We start from the raw sequence: 18062 nt of genomic DNA, 5'->3' as shown, positions 1-18062 counted from the left end.
CTGGAAATTTGTCTTCTACTTGTTTTGTATTTCCTGAAATTGTAGTTAAATATTATTAAGATTTTTTTTTTTTTTACTGTAATCTCTATCCCCAATGTGGGGCTTGGACTCACAACCCCAAGAACGAGTCACATGCTCTACCAACTGAGCCAGCAGCTAGGTGCCCCTTGTTGAGATCTTTAAAATGTTATTATTATTTTTGAATGTTTGTTTTATTTTTGAGAGGGGGCATGAGCAGGGGAGGGGCAGAGGAGCCAAAGCAGGCTCTGTGCTGACAGCAGTGAGCCTGATGCAGGGCTCAAACTCATGAACCATGAGATCACAGCTTGAGCCAAGTTGGAAGCTCAACCGACTGAACCACCCAGGCACCCCTAAAATGTTATGTTGAATGACTTCGGGAAATGATTCTATTAAGTCCAAGGGCTTGGTTTGTTTACCTTGTAGAATTTACTTTTATGTTACCTTTTACTTTACTTTTTTCCTAATTAAAATTAAATTTTTTTATCTTTTATGGAGCGAGAAAGATATACAGACGGAAGAATGCAAAAGACACAGGGCGCGTAGGTGGCTCAGTGGTTTAAACATCCGACTTCAGCTCAGGTCATGATCTCACAGTTTGTGAGTTTGAGCCCCATGTCGTAGTCTCTACTGTGAGTGCAGAACCCACTTGGATCCTCTGTCTCCCTCTCTCTCTCTGCCCCTCTCCATCCCTCTCTCAAAAATAAATAAGCATTAAAAAAAAAAAAAAAAGAATGCAGAAGATCCATTATCTAAAGCAAGTTTATCAAGTGAAGATTGGTGCAGCCACCACCCAGGTTAAGAGCTGAACGTTGCCAACACCCAGGAGCCCATATGCCCTGATCATATCAGTTCCCTCTCTGAGCTAACCACTAGCTTGATTGTTTCTTTTTTGTAATATGGCTCAGAATATGGCAAAGAGTTCACCCTGCTGAAAACAACAAAAAATGTTGGTAAAATATTGAAGAGTCAACAAGAAGATACGTTAATTATAAAGACTAAAATCTAGGTGAAGGCAGTATCTACAGAGTAAGTAGAGCAATGATGTCACTTTTACCCTGGGGCATGTTCCTTAATTGGCACTTAAGCTTGGCTTTTCTAGGCCTTTGGGACAGAAGACAAAGCCCAGGGTGGGAGTGGGAAGTCTAAAGCTGGGGCCTCAAGGGGCTATACTTTCAGCATAAGGGTAAATTGTAAATAAATAGACCCCCACTCAACAGACTGGAAAGAATGTTGTCTTGGAAGGAGGAGATTGAGGGGAGTTAGAGGGGGCACTGGACCCATAAGAGAGCCCTCCCAATACACATTTCCTGGTGGTTTAAAAAAATCCCAAACAATGGAGCCTGGGTAGCTCAGTCGGTTAAGTGTCCAACTCTGATTCAAGTCATGATCTCGCAGTTCATGAGTTCGAGCCTTGCGTCAGTTGGGCTCTGTGTTGACAGGTCAGAGCCTGGATCCTGCTTCGGATTTTGTGTCTCCCTCCCTCTCTCTCTGCCTCTCCCCCCCTCACTCTCACTCTCTCTCTCTCTCTCTCTCTCAAAAATAAACAAAAAAAAATTTTAAAAAACTCTTAAGCAGTGACTACAACTTATAGTGGTCCCTCCTAGAGGCGCCTGGGTGGCTCAGTTGGTTAAGCATCCGACTCTTGATCTCAGATCAGGTCACGACCTTACGCTTCATGAGTTTGAACCCCCAGATGGGGTCTTGTGCCCACAGCGCCAAGCCTGCTTGGGATTTGCTGTCTTCCTCTCTCTCTGCCCCTCCCTCCCTCTCTCTTTCTCAAGTAAAAAAATAAACATTAAAAAAAAAAAAAAAGTGGTCCTTCCTGGCAGAAGCAAAAGGAAATCCTCTCTGGAGGAATGAAACTTTATCCTAGGCCTCAAAGAATTCCCACAAATAATTTTCCAAGTAGAATGCGGCTCATAGTAAAAAATAAGCACACAAAGAATGAGAATGAACAAAAACAACAGAAACAGGTCTGATAATTTCAATTATCTGTTAAATAAAAATAAACTACCTTATTATTATTAGTAGTAGTATTGACATATTGCACTTACATAGTAAAAACCTCAAGAGTACAAATTTGTTTTGGGGCACTGGCTGGCTCAGTAGATGGAGCATGTGACTCTTGATCTCCAGGTTGTGGGTTCAAGCCCCATGTTGGTTGTAGAGATTACTTAAAATTTGGGGGCGCCTGGGTGGCTCAGTTGGTTGGGTGTCAGATTTCAGCTCAGGTCATGATCTCATAGTTCATGAGTTTGAGCCCTGCATCGGGCTCTGTGCTGACAGCTCTGAGCCTGGGGCCTGCTTCAGATTCTGTGTCTCCCTCTCTCTGCACCTTCCCCACTCATGCTCTGTCTCTCTGTCTCAAAAATAAACATCTAAAAAAAAAATTAAAAAAAATTAAATCTTCCCCAAAAAGTACAAACGTGTTTTATTTATTTATTTATTTATTTATTTATTTATTTCTTTTATTTGAGAGAGAGGGGGGCAGGAAGGAGTAGAGAGAGAGGAAGACAGAAGATCTGAAGCAGGTTCTGTGCCGATAGCGGAGAGTCTGATGTGGGGCTCGAACTCACAGACCGTGAGATCATGACCTGAGCTGAAGTTGGACGCTTGGCAGACTGAGCCACCCAGCTGCCCTCAAATATGTTTAAGTAAAGTCTTCTATTTTACCTCACTTACTCCTTGGAGGCAACCATTTTCCACAGGTTTAGGGGTGCTTATTACAACTTCAAAAAAATGAACTTTAGGGGCACCTGGGTAGCTCAGTGGGTTAAGTGGCCGACTCTTGATTTTTGGCTGGAGCCCCACATCACAGAGCCTGCTGCGGATCCTCTCTCTCCCTCTCTCTCTGTGCCCCCCACCAGCCCCCACAATCACACTTATGCCCTCTCTCTCTCTCTCTCTCTCTCACTCTCTCAAAAATAAATAAATAAATACATAAACTTTAAAATAGGTATCCTTGGATTCAAAAGGGATTAGCTACCATTTTGTTCCCAGGATATATCTTCATTTTATTATTTATTATTATTATATATTTATTTTGGGGAGAGCATAAGTGGGTGAGGGGTAGAGAGAGGGGGACATAGGATTGGAAGCGGGCTCTGCACGGACAGGGTGACAGCAGTGAACCCGATGTGGGGCTTGAACCCACGAAGAGTGAGTTCATGACCTGAGTTGAAGTCAGAAGCTCAACCGACTGAGCCACCCAGGTACCCCATCCTCATTTTATAATTAGGAATATAAAACAACATATTAAGCTTAGAAAAAATTACAATATCAGTCTTAGGAACAAAACCCTCTAGGGAATTTTTAAGAGCCTAGCTCAAGACCTATTCTCTTAACTTATTAAAACCCTTCTTTTCCTCTTCCCACTTTGAAACTTTGTGACATTTTAAAGTGCTATAGATAGCTTAGTTCTTAATATTCTGGTTTGTGATAAAACATAGGAAAAAAATTCTGTCATGTTGTGCAGTTTTTCCAACTATTGGCTATCTGCCCAGTCTTGAAAACATAATTTTTATCAATATAACCCTCCTATGTGGCTCACTCATTATAATGCAGATTTGTTTTTACTATTGGTCTAATTATGTCCCTTAAACCTAAGAGTATGTGACTAAGTCAGGAGATGGATTCTTGTCCCAGCTTTGTCAATCATTTGCTGTGTAACTTGGCAAGTCACTTAATCTTAGTTTTCTCTACTGGGTTAACAATTATCAAGGTAGAATCATAGAATGTTAGAATTGGCAAAGTCTTCAGAATTGATCCAGTGCAATTCCTTCATTTCATGGAGAGGCTGAGTGACTTACCCATTAGCTTTCTAGAACAAGCACTCAGTCTTCCTATCTCAGACCAGTGCTCATTTCATCATATCATGCTTTCTTTCAGTGCTGTTCCAAGAAACAAACGGAGATTTAAAAAAAAAAAAAAAAGGAAACAAACAAACCCCAAAGTGAAAGCACTGAACAAATATATGGCTTTCTATAAAAAAGCCCGATAACAGTGTTAACCATTAGCCTGCACCGTAGCCCACAAGCTTGTCTGAAAATGTACCCCGTCTAGCTTAAGGATGATTTCAAATCCAGAAGCTCTAAAACTATGTAAGAAAACGTCAAAAAAGTGAAAGGTAAGGAAAATAAATAATATTTGGCTTGAAGAATACTCATAAGGGAAAACAAAATTCCAAGAGTACTTATATTCTTTTATCAATTCTTTCTGGTCTTCTCCTAATTTGTGCAAGGTGAAATTAGGGAAGACGAGACTGCTTGTTTTTCCACATTTCTGAAGGAATGGTGTGCAACGCCGGTTACTTGAAATCGAATTATTTGCCTCAACTATACAACACATTACATCAGTCATCTAATTTAGCGCCATTCCCTCTCCGGCCACTACCCAAAACAACGCGCTGAAACCTTCGAACACCGCAGTCGATGCAAGAACTCCAAGTCCCGAAATACTCGACGGCCTGTCTTCACCACCTCCTCACAAGAGCACTCTGTTTGGTATTGGGAGTTGTAGTCATTCAGAGCCTTCCCTTCCGGGACGTGGGGGAGGATTCACGTCCGCGGAACTACACTTCCCAGGAAGCTGTGCGCGCCCTTCCCCACCCTCGCGGGAGTCGGACTCCACCCCCTCCCGTTCGTCCCTCCCTGGGCTGCACTGCTCACGCCTTCCTGTTAGTCCGAGCTGGGAGAAGTTCACTCCGATCAGCTGATCCCAACTGACAACAGGAGAGGAGGAAGCCCGGGAGGCAGCGAAGGAGGAGGGGGGCGGAGATGGAGATGAAGATGGATCCACCGGTGCCCTGAGGAACAGCCCCCGCCCCCCGCCGGCGCACCGCGGTCCCCCGACGCCGCCTCGCTGCTGCCGAGCTGCTCCGTGGTGGGGTTCCCGGGCAGCCGCGGCGGGGAGGGAAGGGCACGGCCCTGCGGCGGGCAAACGATAGTCCTGGAGCTCCGGCTGCCCCCGGGGCGGGGGGGGGGGGGGGGTGTGCGGGTGCGGCTGGGGTGGGGGTGGGGTGGTATAAACAATAGATTCGGCTCTGGCCTCTGCTAGCGTGGAGGGGAGATTTTGGGGGACCTTCTTTGTTCAGACTCTGCTCCTGCCCCTCGGGTTGTGGTGGTGTTGCCCGGGAGGAAGGAAGGGTGAGGAATCCCCGGCTCGAGAGAGGTGTCGAGGTGGGGGCCCGAGTGGGCAGATTGTTTGCTTGGCCGGCTGGTCCGGCGGTGAGGTGTTCTTTCGAAGGTTGATTTTCTATTTTTCTAAATTTCTCTGACAGATTTTGATTTTCGTTTCCGTTGTGGAGGCTGGTTGGCCGTGCCTGAGGTTAGGGTGTAAATAAGGTCTCCTAGTCACTCTCTTCTCCTTCCTTGTTTATCCAAAAATAAGATTGATAGATTGATTACTACAGGGTGGAGTATTTGTGAGGAGGGCTTTACGTTTCGTTGGTGCATTAGAATGGAGGTCAAGGCTAAAGGGGGGTTTAGAATGTAATTGTAGAAGTGACAAAAGCCTCTTCCCTGCCCCAGTTATCCTTTCTTTTTCTTTTTCCTTTTTGAAGTTATTTTTAAGTTAGTTTTTGAGTGACAAAGAGAGAAATTATTTGTTTTAACTCACTGCAGGCCTGGCTTTGCAGTGGGCCGTAAAGGAGGAATTCTGTCTCCTGTTGCTCCCTTCTTTTTTTGCAGTTAGAGAAGGGACAAAAGGAAGTATAATAATTGCATTTTATTGTTTTTAAATATGACACGGTGACTTTTGTTTCCAGGCTGACAGTCCTTAATAGACATCTGTCTAGAGTTGAAACAACCTAACTAGATCTGCCAAAGACTCTGATGGAGCCAAAGTCTATATTATCATTTCTTTAGCTTTTTACAGGCCTCTTTATCCACCTCACAATTGTGTGCTGCAGGTTGGGGGACTGCAAAGGGTTGTCCCTCCAAGGACTTTTTGCTTAATGATTTTGATTCTGAATTTAATTAACTACTGGACGAACAGAGAATTTCAGTCTGTGAATTAAAGCGGCAAAGTCTCTGAAATACCCTGGGCCTAGGGGTAGTGGCTGTTTTCCAAAGGGGGAGCCTTGCCTGTGATTTTGAGACGAAATTTCGAGGATCAGAAAGAGCCGGTGTAAGCATTACAAGCAAGAATGGGATTTCTGTCAGGAGTTTTGGCCTCTTATTTGATCACATTTTTTTTTTTTTTTTAAGGTGCACTTCTGTTTTTAGATTAGTGAAATCCTTTTCCTTCCTCTATTTAGGTATCCCCTGAAATATTGACTTGAGGTTGGATTATATTGCAAAGCTCCTGACCACTCTGTCACTATACCAAAACCCTGTGGCCAAGGCCCGACTGCTGAGCCCACCTCGGTGAACCCATCGGATCTCTTTCAGATAGCCCAAAGAGATCCTTCCAGGCTTGCACTTTACAGACGGATAACACCATCAAACCAAATCAACGTTGCTGCTGATACAGGAATCTTGGAGGCAGAAGATTAAAAACTGGAACGTCTGTGAGCGTGTGAAGAATTCTGATACGACCCCAGAGGTTTTTTGTTTGTTTGTTTGTTTTTAAGGCGTGCAGAACGCTGTGAAGGTTCTGTGCAGGCTTCAGACCCAAAGCCTTGGTCTTCACTGCTGGGGAAAGCCCAGTGACGGTGACGTTGTGGGTGATTTCCTTACCGATCCGAGTATGAGTGCCCAGACTTGCCCGGCAGACAAGGGCCTGAATCCGGGGCTGATGTGCCAGGAAAGTTATGCCTGCAGTGGGGCTGACGAGGCCGTCTTTGAGTGTGATGAGTGCTGTAGTCTGCAGTGTCTCCGCTGCGAGGAGGAGCTCCATCGGCAGGAGCGCCTGCGAAACCACGAGCGGATAAGACTCAAACCTGGCCATGTCCCTTACTGCGACCCCTGCAAGGGTCCCAATGGGCATTCACCAGGTGTGAGGCAGAGGGCAGCCGTGAGGTGCCAGACCTGTAAAATCAACTTGTGCCTGGAGTGCCAGAAGAGGACTCATTCTGGGGGTAACAAAAGGAGACACCCCGTTACTGTGTACCATGTCGCTAAGGTCCAGGGGTTACTGGAGGAAGAAGAGCTGGATGAGGAGACCAGGAGGAAGAAGATGACCGAGAAGGTTGTGAGTTTCCTCCTAGTAGATGAAAATGAAGAAATTCAGGTAAGCCTGTGGGTGAGGCCCATGGGATTCATGTGGTCGTGGGGCAGATCTCTTGTTGGAAGGCGCCTCTCAAAAGGGAATTCCGAGAAGAGCTCACCTTTTTAATCATTAAAGGGGGAGACCCCTGAAAGCTTAAAATTACAGGGTGTCAGATTAGTTCCTTACCGGTTGTGTGACCTTGGGCTGAATTACTTTATCTCTTAGCCTTAGTTTTGTCGTCTATAAATTGAAGACAGTGCCTGCTTTGGGCTGGTGTGAGGATGTAATGGCACCGTGTTTGTTGAGCCTGTTGCATAATAAATGCTCAGAATATGGTAGCTGTTATTGTTATTAGGGCGATTATGGGGAAGACCTTATTTAGATCAGCTTTCTGAACGAGAGCACTTGGCAAGTTGTGAATAAATGTGAATGATGAGGGGCTGCGTGTGCAGGGCAGGAGACATAGCGGGTTCCCTGGGAGTGCGAGGCAGTGAGTCATAGGCTTGCTATCTCAATTTAGAGAGGCGGGTCTTCAAAAAGTGGCCTCTGATAAGGATAGTATTCTGTTCAGATGGCCTCTTCACGTATAGGCTGATCGGGAAAAGCCAGTGAGGGCACCTGCCATTACAGAAGGACTGGAGCATATTTGATTTCACTCCAAGTTGGGGGGGAGGGTAGTGTGTGATGGGAGCAAGCTGGGCAAATGATGGCGGGTCACAGTGAGGGGTGACTCGGGAAGGGTGGTATAACGTTTATACTTTCCAGTGGAGGCATTGTGAAGTCTATACTTTTGAGTGAAGCCTGCTTGAATTCATCCGAGCTTCACCACTCGGTGGCGGTGTAACCATGGAGAGTTGTTTCAGCTTTGTGCCTCAGTTTCCTCTGTACTTCACAGTAGTAGTTGAGAAGATTCAAAGAGATTAAGGAATGGGAATGGAAGGGCCCTCATCACAGGGCCTGGCACATAGTGCCCAGGAGCAGTTCGTTGTTTCTGTCAACGTCATGGGGTATTTGTGGTACATCGACTCCATACTTTGAGCAGTGATGACTCCTCAAGTCACCAGGTTGGAGGAGACCCTACGTGAGTTGCTGTTTGACAACTTTCCAGTTACCCACTAAACATTTTTCAGCTCTGTCTTTTTGCTCCTTGGTAAGATTATGGAAATGCATTACATCATGATTCCATTGTCAGCTAAATACTTTGCTAACACAGACTTCTTTATTGGCTGAGAGGAGCTAATGGAGTTATGGAAGAGTGACCCAGATCCCATCCTGCCTCCCTTGTTAGCAATAATGTCTTCATTATGGTTATGCTCTAATTGGGTGACAGTTGGACTAAATATTTTATAAATGGAACACTTGGATGATTCTTGTTGGTTTTGCCACCAGTTCAGCCTTTGGAAAGTCATATTTTGGATTGCCGTTGCTTTTTAAGATGAGAGGAAGACTTGGGATGAACCAGTAACCGTCATTATTGTGTTGGCACCAAAAAAGAATATTTTTTGAGGGGCGGAGGGTGTGTATTTTGTTTTTCTTTTTGTGGCTTTGATACATGTTCCTTAGTAAAGAATTAGAGAATTAGGAAAATGTAATGAAGAAGACAAATCCAACTACCCAGAGATAACTTGTCCATCTTTTTTCTTGCAGTGTGTAATAAAGTATGTAATTGTGTTTTTGTAAAGATTTCTCCTGCTTTTTCTTCCTTCTTAAACACTGACCACTTCCCAAGAAGTAACGGTTTCTTAAACACAAGCAGCGCTGGTTGGGACTAATGGATTAGACGTAGAATTTATTCTTTTTAGGTGGTGATTTGTTCTCTGAGTCACAAGTGGAAAAATACTTTGAGAGAATGTGTGGTTCTGTTTTCTTAGGTGAATGTCCAAAACAATTGGATGATTGTCTAATACAAATCTAGATTATAAATTCAGCCAGAATGTGAACTCCTGGAGGGCAGGACTGTGTCCTATGCCCTGTAGCATGTACAATGGTGGGCACGTTGTCAGTGCATAAATACTTGCTGATAGGTTGGTGATGCCACAACTCAACTTCAGTTTCTTAAAAATGGGTATCATGCACATACCTAGTTAAAACCTAAAATAACATAAAAGGGCATGTGATGGCAAGAGTTTTCCCCTCCTGTTCCATCCCCTTAGTCTCTTTTCTTGGAACAACCACCGTGAACAGGGAACTACATGCATGCCCTTTTAGAAGTTTTTAAGATGTACTTATGAACACATATATATATATCCTTTTTATTTTTATTAAAAATTTTTTTTAATCTTTATTTTTGAGAGAGAGACAGCGTGTGAGTAGGGGAGGAGCAGAGAGAGAGGGAGACACAGAATCTGAAGCAGGCTCCAGGCTCTGAGCTGTCAGCACAGAGCCCAATGCGGGGCTCGAACTCATGAACTATGAGATCATGACCTAACCCGAAGTCGGATGCTCAAATCTGACTGAGCCACCCAGGCGCCCCTGTATCCTTTTTATTTTTAAACAGAAATGGAACCTAATATTCTCAATATTCTCCTAATATTCTGTCCTTGAGCTTTTTTTTTTTTTTAATTAGAGGATACATCATGTAGATTTATCAGTACCTTTTATAAGCTCATTATTTAAAGGCTGCCTACTATGTTGCTGAGTGGATTTTCTATAATTTTAGCCTGTTAGTGGATATTTGAGTAATTACAAACAAGGATGTGTTGAATATCCCTGTGAATCTTTTTAGAAATAGAATCTCTTTGTCAAATGATGTGTGCCTTTTAAATTTAGATAGATATTACCAAATTTCCTAACCTCATTTTTTTTTAGCCTCTGAAGTACTTCAGTGCAGTCCTCTGGGTTCTGATCTTGACTCCTAAGAGCTAAAATGTAAAGAGCTCTTACTATCGCTGTTAGGAACCGTTCTTAGCACTTTACACGCATGAGCTCATTTAATCCTGTTTATAACTATGTATTAGTTTCTTATTGCTGCTGTAGCAAATTTCCACACATTTAGTAGCTTAAAACACAAATGTATTTTCTTATAGTTTGGAGGTCAGAAGTCCTAAAATGGGTCTGTATAGTTGTGTTTCTTGTGGGACTCTAGGGAGTATTTCCTGGTTTTTCTAGCTTCAGGAAGCTTCCTGTATTCTTTGGATGGCCCCATCATCTGGCTTCAAAGACAGCAATGTGCCATCTTCCAATCCCTCTCTCTGTCATTCTGCTTCTGTTGTCATATCTCCTTCTGGGTCTGTGGCCCTCTTGCCTTTCTTGTACAAAGACACTTTGATTATGTTGGACCCACCTGGATAATCCAGCATCGTTTCTTGCTCTCAAGGTTTTTAATTCAGTCACATCCGCAAAGTTCTTTTGCCACATAAATGGACCCATTCGCAGGTTTCAGGGATTAGGATGTGGATATCTTTGAGGAGGGGCTGCAATTTCAGCCTACCACACCCTATGAAGGAAGTTGTAGTCAGTTTGGGCTGCTCTATGTGATAAAATACCATATATCATTATATTACATACCATTGGGTAGTGTATAAGCAACAGAAGTTTATTTCTTGCAGTTCTGCAGTCTGGGAAGTCCAAGATCAAGGTGCTGGCAGCAGATTTGGTGTCTGGTGACGCCTTGCTTCCTGATTCATAGACAGCCATCTTATCTTCTCCCTGTGTCCTCAGATGGTAGAAGGGAGTTCTAGAATCTCTTTAATAAGGGCACTAATCTTACTCATACGGACTCCGCTTCATGACCTAATCACTTCCCAAAGGCCTCACCTCCCGATACCATCACGTTAGGGGTTAGATTTCAACATGAATTTTGGGGGGGGGGACACAAAACATTTCATCTATAGCATTGGGTTTTATAGGTGAGGACACTGAAGCACAGAGAGATGAAGTAACTTGTCTGGATCGAGTTACAGTAAGTGGCAGAGGATTTGAACACAAGCGTCTGGGGGTGCCTGGGTGGCTCCGTCGGTTAAGCGTCCGACTTCGGCTCAGGTCATGATCTTACGGTTTGTGGGTTCGAGCCCCGCGTCTGACTGTGCTGACAGCTCAGAGCCTAGAGCCTGCTTCGGATTCTGTGTCTTCCTCTCTCTCTCTCTACCTGCCCGCCCCCCCGCCCCCACTCTCTCTCTCTCAAAAATAAATAAAATGTTAAAAAAAAAACAAAAAAAAAACACAAAACCACAAGCGTCTGGCTCTAAAATCCTTGGTCTAACTCTGACCCTCTTGTTGTTTCTGACCAAGTCAGTGAAGCTTTCTGATGAAGCTTCATATGGCCAGTAGCGTCAGCTCACCGATTCCTCAGGGCTGCCGTGAGGAGCAAATAAAGCAAAGCCCGATATAAATGTAAGACAGTGTTATTGAAGAACTGTTTACTCACAGTGGTAAGGATTCTATGAGTTAGGCCCCGTCTTTGTTTTTCATTTTATGTTTCTGGCATTTGTGGGTTTTGGCCATTTTCAGTTTAGTACATAGGAATTATTTTAGAAGCTTGTAGGCTGTAACTTATGTGTGGTTTCCTCAAATTCTATGGCCTGGAGTCCCCTAAGGTTTGTTGCTTGTGCTTTGAGTATTATTCAGTTCCTTTTCGAAACGAAAAAGTTCCTTGTAGGAGTGAGAATTCTAGCATTACCTTGTCATTTGGGTGTGTACTATAGTGGTAAATTTGAGGAGAGACTGACTTTTGGTCTCAAGCACGGCTTCATCTTTGGCTTTTAAACGGGTACATTTCGGGGCGCCTGGGTGGTGCAGTCGGTTAAGCGTCCGACTTCAGCCAGGTCATGATCTCGCGGTCCGTGAGTTCGAGCCCGGCGTCAGGCTCTGGGCTGATGGCTCAGAGCCTGGAGCCTGTTTCCGATTCTGTGTCTCCCTCTCTCTCTGCCCCTCCCCCGTTCATGCTCTGTCTCTCTCTGTCCCAAAAATAAATTAAAAACGTTGGAAAAAAAAAAAAAAAAACAGGTACATTTCGTCTGTTAGCCAAAAGCATTCATTAATTCATCGCATTTATTAAGCGCATATTATGTGCCAGGTACTTTCTAGGTTCCAGGGAAGCATGGGTAATAAGATTTGGTCCATGCTCTCACAGACTTACCATTTAAGTGGGGAAAGCAGAGTTCACACATGTAAAACACATAAAAGATGGCTCAGGTGTATTATTAATATTATTATCTTTAAATTATTTTATTTATTGGAGTGCCTGGGTGGCTCAGTCGGGTAAGTGTCCAACTCTTGATTTCGGCTCAGGGCATGATCTTACGGTTGATGAGATCGAGCCCCATGTCAGGCTCTGTGCTGACAGTGCAGGGCCTGCTTGGGACTCTCTGTCTCTTCCCGCCACCCCTCCTCTGCTCATGCTATCGCTGCCTCTCTCAAAATAGATAAATGAATTTTAATTATTTTTTAAAGTTTATTTATCTATTTTGAGAGAGGCAGAGGTAGCGTGAGTGGGCGAGGGGCAGAGAGAGAGAAGACAGAGAATCCCAAGCAGGCTCCGTGCTGCCAGAGCAGAGCCTGATGCAGGGCCTGAGCTTATGAAACTGTGAGATCATGGCCTGCTCTGAAACCAAGAGCCCGATGCTTAACCCACTGAGCCACTCAGGCACCCCTCAGATGTAGTATTATTAAGCAAGAGTGATTTGGAAGCTACTTGTGCAGGATGGTCAGGGAAGCTTTTATTGCAGAGGTTACTTTTAAGCACAGATCTGATGGATAATACTACCTGGGGAAATAGCTCTCTGGACAGAGGGCAATGAGAACAGAAAGAAGGTGTATGTCATGTTTGTGGTATAGGAAGAATGTCCCTGTGGCTGGAGGGAGCTGGCAGAGAGTGTAAGGGAACGGGTTCCACACGACATGGGGCCTTGCAGGCCGTAGGAAAAAGTGTGGTTGTTACGTGTGTTGGGAAGCACCAGACTGCTTTCTGGTAGAAAGTCTCATGATCTGATAGAAATTTTCAAGAAGTGGCTTCAGTGTGAAGGCTGGATTGTAATGAATGTAGTGGGGCAAGAGGAAAAGAAGGGAGACCGCTTAGGCCACTGCAGAAGATGAGGTGAGAGGTGGCTTCGATTCGGTGTCACCAAAATCACTGGGGAGATGGAAAGGCACGATGAGAGAGAGCTTCTGGGTTGATGAACACATGGACACTGGGGAGAGTTGTATGTGTGGAGGGGGCATGGAAGCTCCTCGTGTTTTCCCCATACCTTTCCCAATGCATCTCTCCATCTGGCTGTAGATTTGTACCTTTTATCATATCCTTTAATAAACTGGTAAGTATTAAAAAAAAGACATTGATGGATTTGGGACTAAGTTTGGATATAAAACAGGAATGCTGTTATAGAGAGTGAGGAATGACCACCCTCAGTGGTGACTCCTTGGCATTTGGTTTGTGCAGATCACACCCTGGATTTTATTGATTTGTTGAAACTAAAAGACTTTAAGAACCCAGTTCATACAACGAAGAGTTAAATTAGTCTCATTTGGTTTTATTTAACTCAGTGGTTCTCAACCGGGAGTGATTTTGCTCTCCCTGCAGTCATGTGGTAATGTTGAGAGACATCTTTGGTTGTCATGATTGGGGCATGTGCCAGTGGCTAATGGGTAGAGGCCAGGGTGTTGGTAAATATCTTACAATACATAGGGTAGCTTCCCCCCCCCCCCCCCCCCCCCCAAATAGTGATCTGGTACAAAATGTCAGTTGTGCTGCAATTGAGAAACTGATCTAAAGGATGCAGGTTTGGTCTAATAGGAGATCTGCATTCTGGTGACGTGGACAACGTATCAGGGACAAAAATTTAACATATACACTAGTTTTTCCTCCCTCTCTTGGTTCTGTTTGCTCCCCAGAAGTAATCTAGCTGAAATCAGTATTTTCTTTTGGCATACTTGCAACCTCTCTCATGAAATGGTTAGATTTTCTTCTGTGTTGTTGCCATTGATTTTTCTAGGCCTCAGTAGAACTGTGCTAGGAAAACCAGAAGACTTTCAGGTCCATTATTTAGAGTCCATAATAAGTAAACGATTCACACTGACAAATCAATCCCCAAGCTCTTGAACTTAGAGACAACACCCTTCTCAAACAACTCAAAGGTTAGAAGAATAAAGTTCTAACAATGGGAGTTCTTAGTGAAAGAAGAGAATGGTATTTTCCTATCTGTTGTGTCTTGTGAGGGATTCAGACATCCTGTGTGAATAACCACCCCATTCTCTTCTTTGTCCCTTTTCTACAAACTTCCTGTGACTGTCTTCTTTCCAAGAAAGTAGAGCAACAAACCGATGAGAAATTTCACTTGTTGTCCCTTTGTGCTGACTGACCCCCGAGTGGGACATTAGGAGAGCCAAGGAGCTTTTTGTGCCAAAGACTCTTCAAGTTAGGTCCCCTCATGCTGAGCATACAAGGTGATAAGGAAGCCCGGTGACCCAGGAACGGTCAGTGAGAAGCTAAGAAAGTGTTCGCTGGGGCAGGTCTTCCTTGACTCAGAGATACGCAGTCTGGACCCACTCTGAAGTGCAAGGCCACAGTGAGCCCTCTTCATTCCTTCTTCAGCACAGTGGTAGACTTCCTCTCTTCAGAGACCGTTCCTTTAAGAAGACCCATCACGTTGTTTGGCTGCTTCACTTGTTTACAATCCCAGAATAGTGTGGCTCAAAATACTGGGACTTGGCTTTTTTTTTTTTTTTTTTTTTTTTTTTTTTAATTGGCTAAAAGAGACATTATTCTTGTGAGATTCTGGAATGGAAAATAGCAGAGGATGTTTTCATACTGTATGGGAATCCTTGACCATAAGCTGGCTGTGCTGGTCTGCCCCACTTTTGTGCTCCTTCTTGGACTTCATCTGCTAGAGACCCTTGTGGCCCTGTCCTCTGTTTCCTGGTTTATAGGGTACCTTGCTGGGGCTTGGTCAGCTTTCAGATAGGCTGGCAGAAACACCTGAGGACTTAATTCTAGCCACCAGTTCATGAGCCAGGGGAATCGATCTAATTTGTGGAACTTCCCCATTTTTGCTCTGCAGATGGCCAAACCATTACAAAGTAAGGACTAATTTTGATGCTGTGGCTGGTTGGCCCTTTGGCAAGTTCTGGTCGGTACTTGAATATATGTGCTACAATATTAATCCTTGGGTGCCATATGAGAAAATAACAGATCTGCTTAGGAGCTGACTGTCACAATCATAAGCAGTAATTGAGTAGCATGGGCTCCCTCCCCCATCACTGCTCTTTACTCTCAGAAACCCAAGTGAAAAAAGCCCCTTTTGCTTGGTAATAGTAGTAGAGGGAAAGCATTGTGTAGAATTACTGGGAAATGCAGGGTTGAGGATGACTCAGACAAACAGAAGGAGGAAAGGGCCCCTATGATGTGCTTTCTGTTTCTGCTTGGCATCTTTTGAGCTTTCTCAGTCTTGGACTCATTCAGTTATAACGGGGTCCCAGCATTTAACTTGGGAGGCTATTTTGTTTAGTATAGGGCTTTTTAAAATTTGACCCATAGAAGCCATCAAAACCACTATGAATCAGCTTTTCAGGGAACCTGTCTTTAACTATTTCAAGTTAGCTCCAGTTTGTGTGAATCTATTTCTTCTGGTCTGTTATTTCCTTGAAGTGATTGATTTTTCTGGAATTAGGCAAACATTTGACTTTTTGAGCCAAGGTCAATATTACAGGCAGATTTCATGTTAAGTTGTCCTTATATGTTTTTCCTGTGGATGTATCTCCTGGCGGTAGTATCCCTGAGTTTATCCTGGAGATTGTGTACCAAGGAAGTGCTTCACACAGCTGGTTGAACTTTCCTGGGGAGGGGGATGGTCTTGACTGCTTTGAGACTGTTTCTGAGGTTAGAATTGCTAAATGTATTGATGAAGAAGGGAAAGAAAACAAGGATATAGAAAGTTCCAGGCAAGAAGAATTGGGAGGGCCTATGGGAAGGGATACAGAGGAGCTTTTGGAGGCAGGAGAGCATGGATGTTTCCTGGGACGCTGTTTTGTTCATTTCCCCATTTTTCCAATGGCTTCTGGCCAGCAGTTAAGAGGGTTTCTTTGATTGGTTTTTGTGGTCAGCTTGGTGGCGGCTGGAATTCTTGGGTTAGAGAAGTAGGTGTGCAAAAGCACCTGACCTCTGGCTTGACTTCACTGGAGGATGATTCTACTTTCTGGTAGCTTTTGAAAAAATTTTTTTTTCCCCTTCTTGATTTCCTTCTATTTGAGACTGAATTATTGCTGTGTTTCCCAGAGAATTTGACTCTAAATATTAGAATGCTTGAAAAAAACTGACAGAGCCTGGTTCCTGCATATAGACACAGACATCCTAAGTTCAAGTTAAGAGACAACATAATCTTGAGCATTTCAGCATAGAGTATTCTAGAAATTCCTCTGCTTTCTAGCTCAGTTCTTTCTGCCTGGTGAATGTCAGTCCAAATGGCTAAACTGTTTTCTGTAATCTCTCATAGCCTTTTCTTTAAAAGAGCTAAATTCACTTTATCTGTATCACTCAGCAACAGTCATAAACATTTATTGCGTGTCAATTATGTGCCTTATTTGTTTAAGTAATCTCTATGAAAAATGTTTTAAAATGAAAATTGAGAGGTTAAGTGAGACTAGGCGGGTGTGGGGGGTTGCAGATGACAGAGATCTTCATTCCCAGGAAAGCTTATTTCTCTTTTGTACTTGTCTGTGAGCAGAGGCTCTTTGAGGATCCCATAATTCTTTCTGTACCCTCTCTTGTCATGCCTGGTGACCATGCATTCATAGGTCACAGGGTGCACTATTGTTTTTCCCCCACGTCTCTCTCAGTCAACTCTGTTATTTAGATCTGGACTATGACTGTTGGACAGATGGACAGGCAGACAGCCTGCTTGCCAGTTTTCCTTTTTGTCTCTTCTCTGTCTTCTCTTTCCTTCCCTGTTTCCTCCCTCTCTCTTTTTCTCCCTTTCCACCCTCCCCTCATTAGTTCCTCCTCTCTTCCCTTCCCTCATCTTTCTCTCCCTCTCTCCTCTCCTTCCTCCTCCCTAACTCCCCCAACCTGCCTTCATGAATTAAGAAGTTAAATCTGCTATTGCCAGGGGAGAAAAGTTTCTTTCTAGAACTAAATAGAAATGATTTTAGGCTTATGTACTGTTTTGGATTGTTCGTGACATTTCTCTTCCTTTTGTTACCACAGAAAATTGTGTTCATTACATTGTTTTTAAAAGGATTGACCTAAAGAGGTTTTGCTTCACAGTGCAACTTCCTTAAGCACCATATTTCAAAGAGCAACTCCTGCCCTGGCCTTGTACTGTTAGTCTCTCCTGATTTCTTTTCATACCACTTACCACCATTTGACATAATGTATACTTTAAAAAATCAGCTCTAGGGGCACCTGGGTGGCTCATTCGATTAAGTGTCTCTGACTTCGGCTCAGGTCACGATCTCACGGTTTGTGGGTTTGAGCCTCACGTCGGGCTTTGTGCTGACAGCTCGGAGCCTGGAGCCTGCTTCTGATTCTGTGTCTCCGTCTCTCTCTGCCTCTCCCCTGCTCAAGCTCTGTCTCTGTCTCTCAAAAACAAATAAATGGGAAAAAAAAATTTTTTTTAAATAAATAAATTTCAAAAAAACCCAGCCCTATTGTCATATAGTTTACGTATGATGCAATATACACATTTTAAGCGTACGTTTTTATGAGTTTTGACAAATGCACGTGCACGTGTATAACCACCACCACCACCACCACTGCCACCACCACCGAGATACAGAACATTTCTGTCTGCCACAACGGTTCTCCAGCAGTCACTGATCTGTTCTCTATCACTTTAGATTTGGTTTTTCTAGAGTTTCTTATGAATAGAATCATGCAGTGCTGTTTTGTGCTGGCTCATTCACTCACCGTAATGTTGTGGAGGGAGGGTCATTCATCTTGCCTGTCTCAGTTCTTTTCTTTT

General features: G+C 43.8%; 1 protein-coding gene across 1 annotated transcript in view; it reads left to right on the top strand.

The window, feature by feature from the left end:
• Positions 1–4655: 4655 nt before the first annotated feature.
• Positions 4656–18062, top strand: part of ZFYVE1 (zinc finger FYVE-type containing 1) — a 53134-nt gene continuing 39727 nt past the window's right edge. The window contains exons 1-2 of the mRNA XM_078448049.2: positions 4656–4902; positions 6278–7191. Of these exons, the coding sequence (XP_078304175.1) occupies positions 6709–7191 (483 nt within the window). The 5' untranslated portion in view covers positions 4656–4902; positions 6278–6708. The remainder of the gene's footprint in view (positions 4903–6277; positions 7192–18062) is intronic.

This window comes from Panthera onca, chromosome B3 (genome assembly GCF_046562875.1).
Source record: "Panthera onca isolate mPanOnc1 chromosome B3, mPanOnc1 haplotype 2, whole genome shotgun sequence".
Classification (NCBI taxonomy): Eukaryota; Metazoa; Chordata; class Mammalia; order Carnivora; family Felidae; genus Panthera; species Panthera onca.
This window is presented reverse-complemented; position numbering and strand designations above follow the sequence as displayed.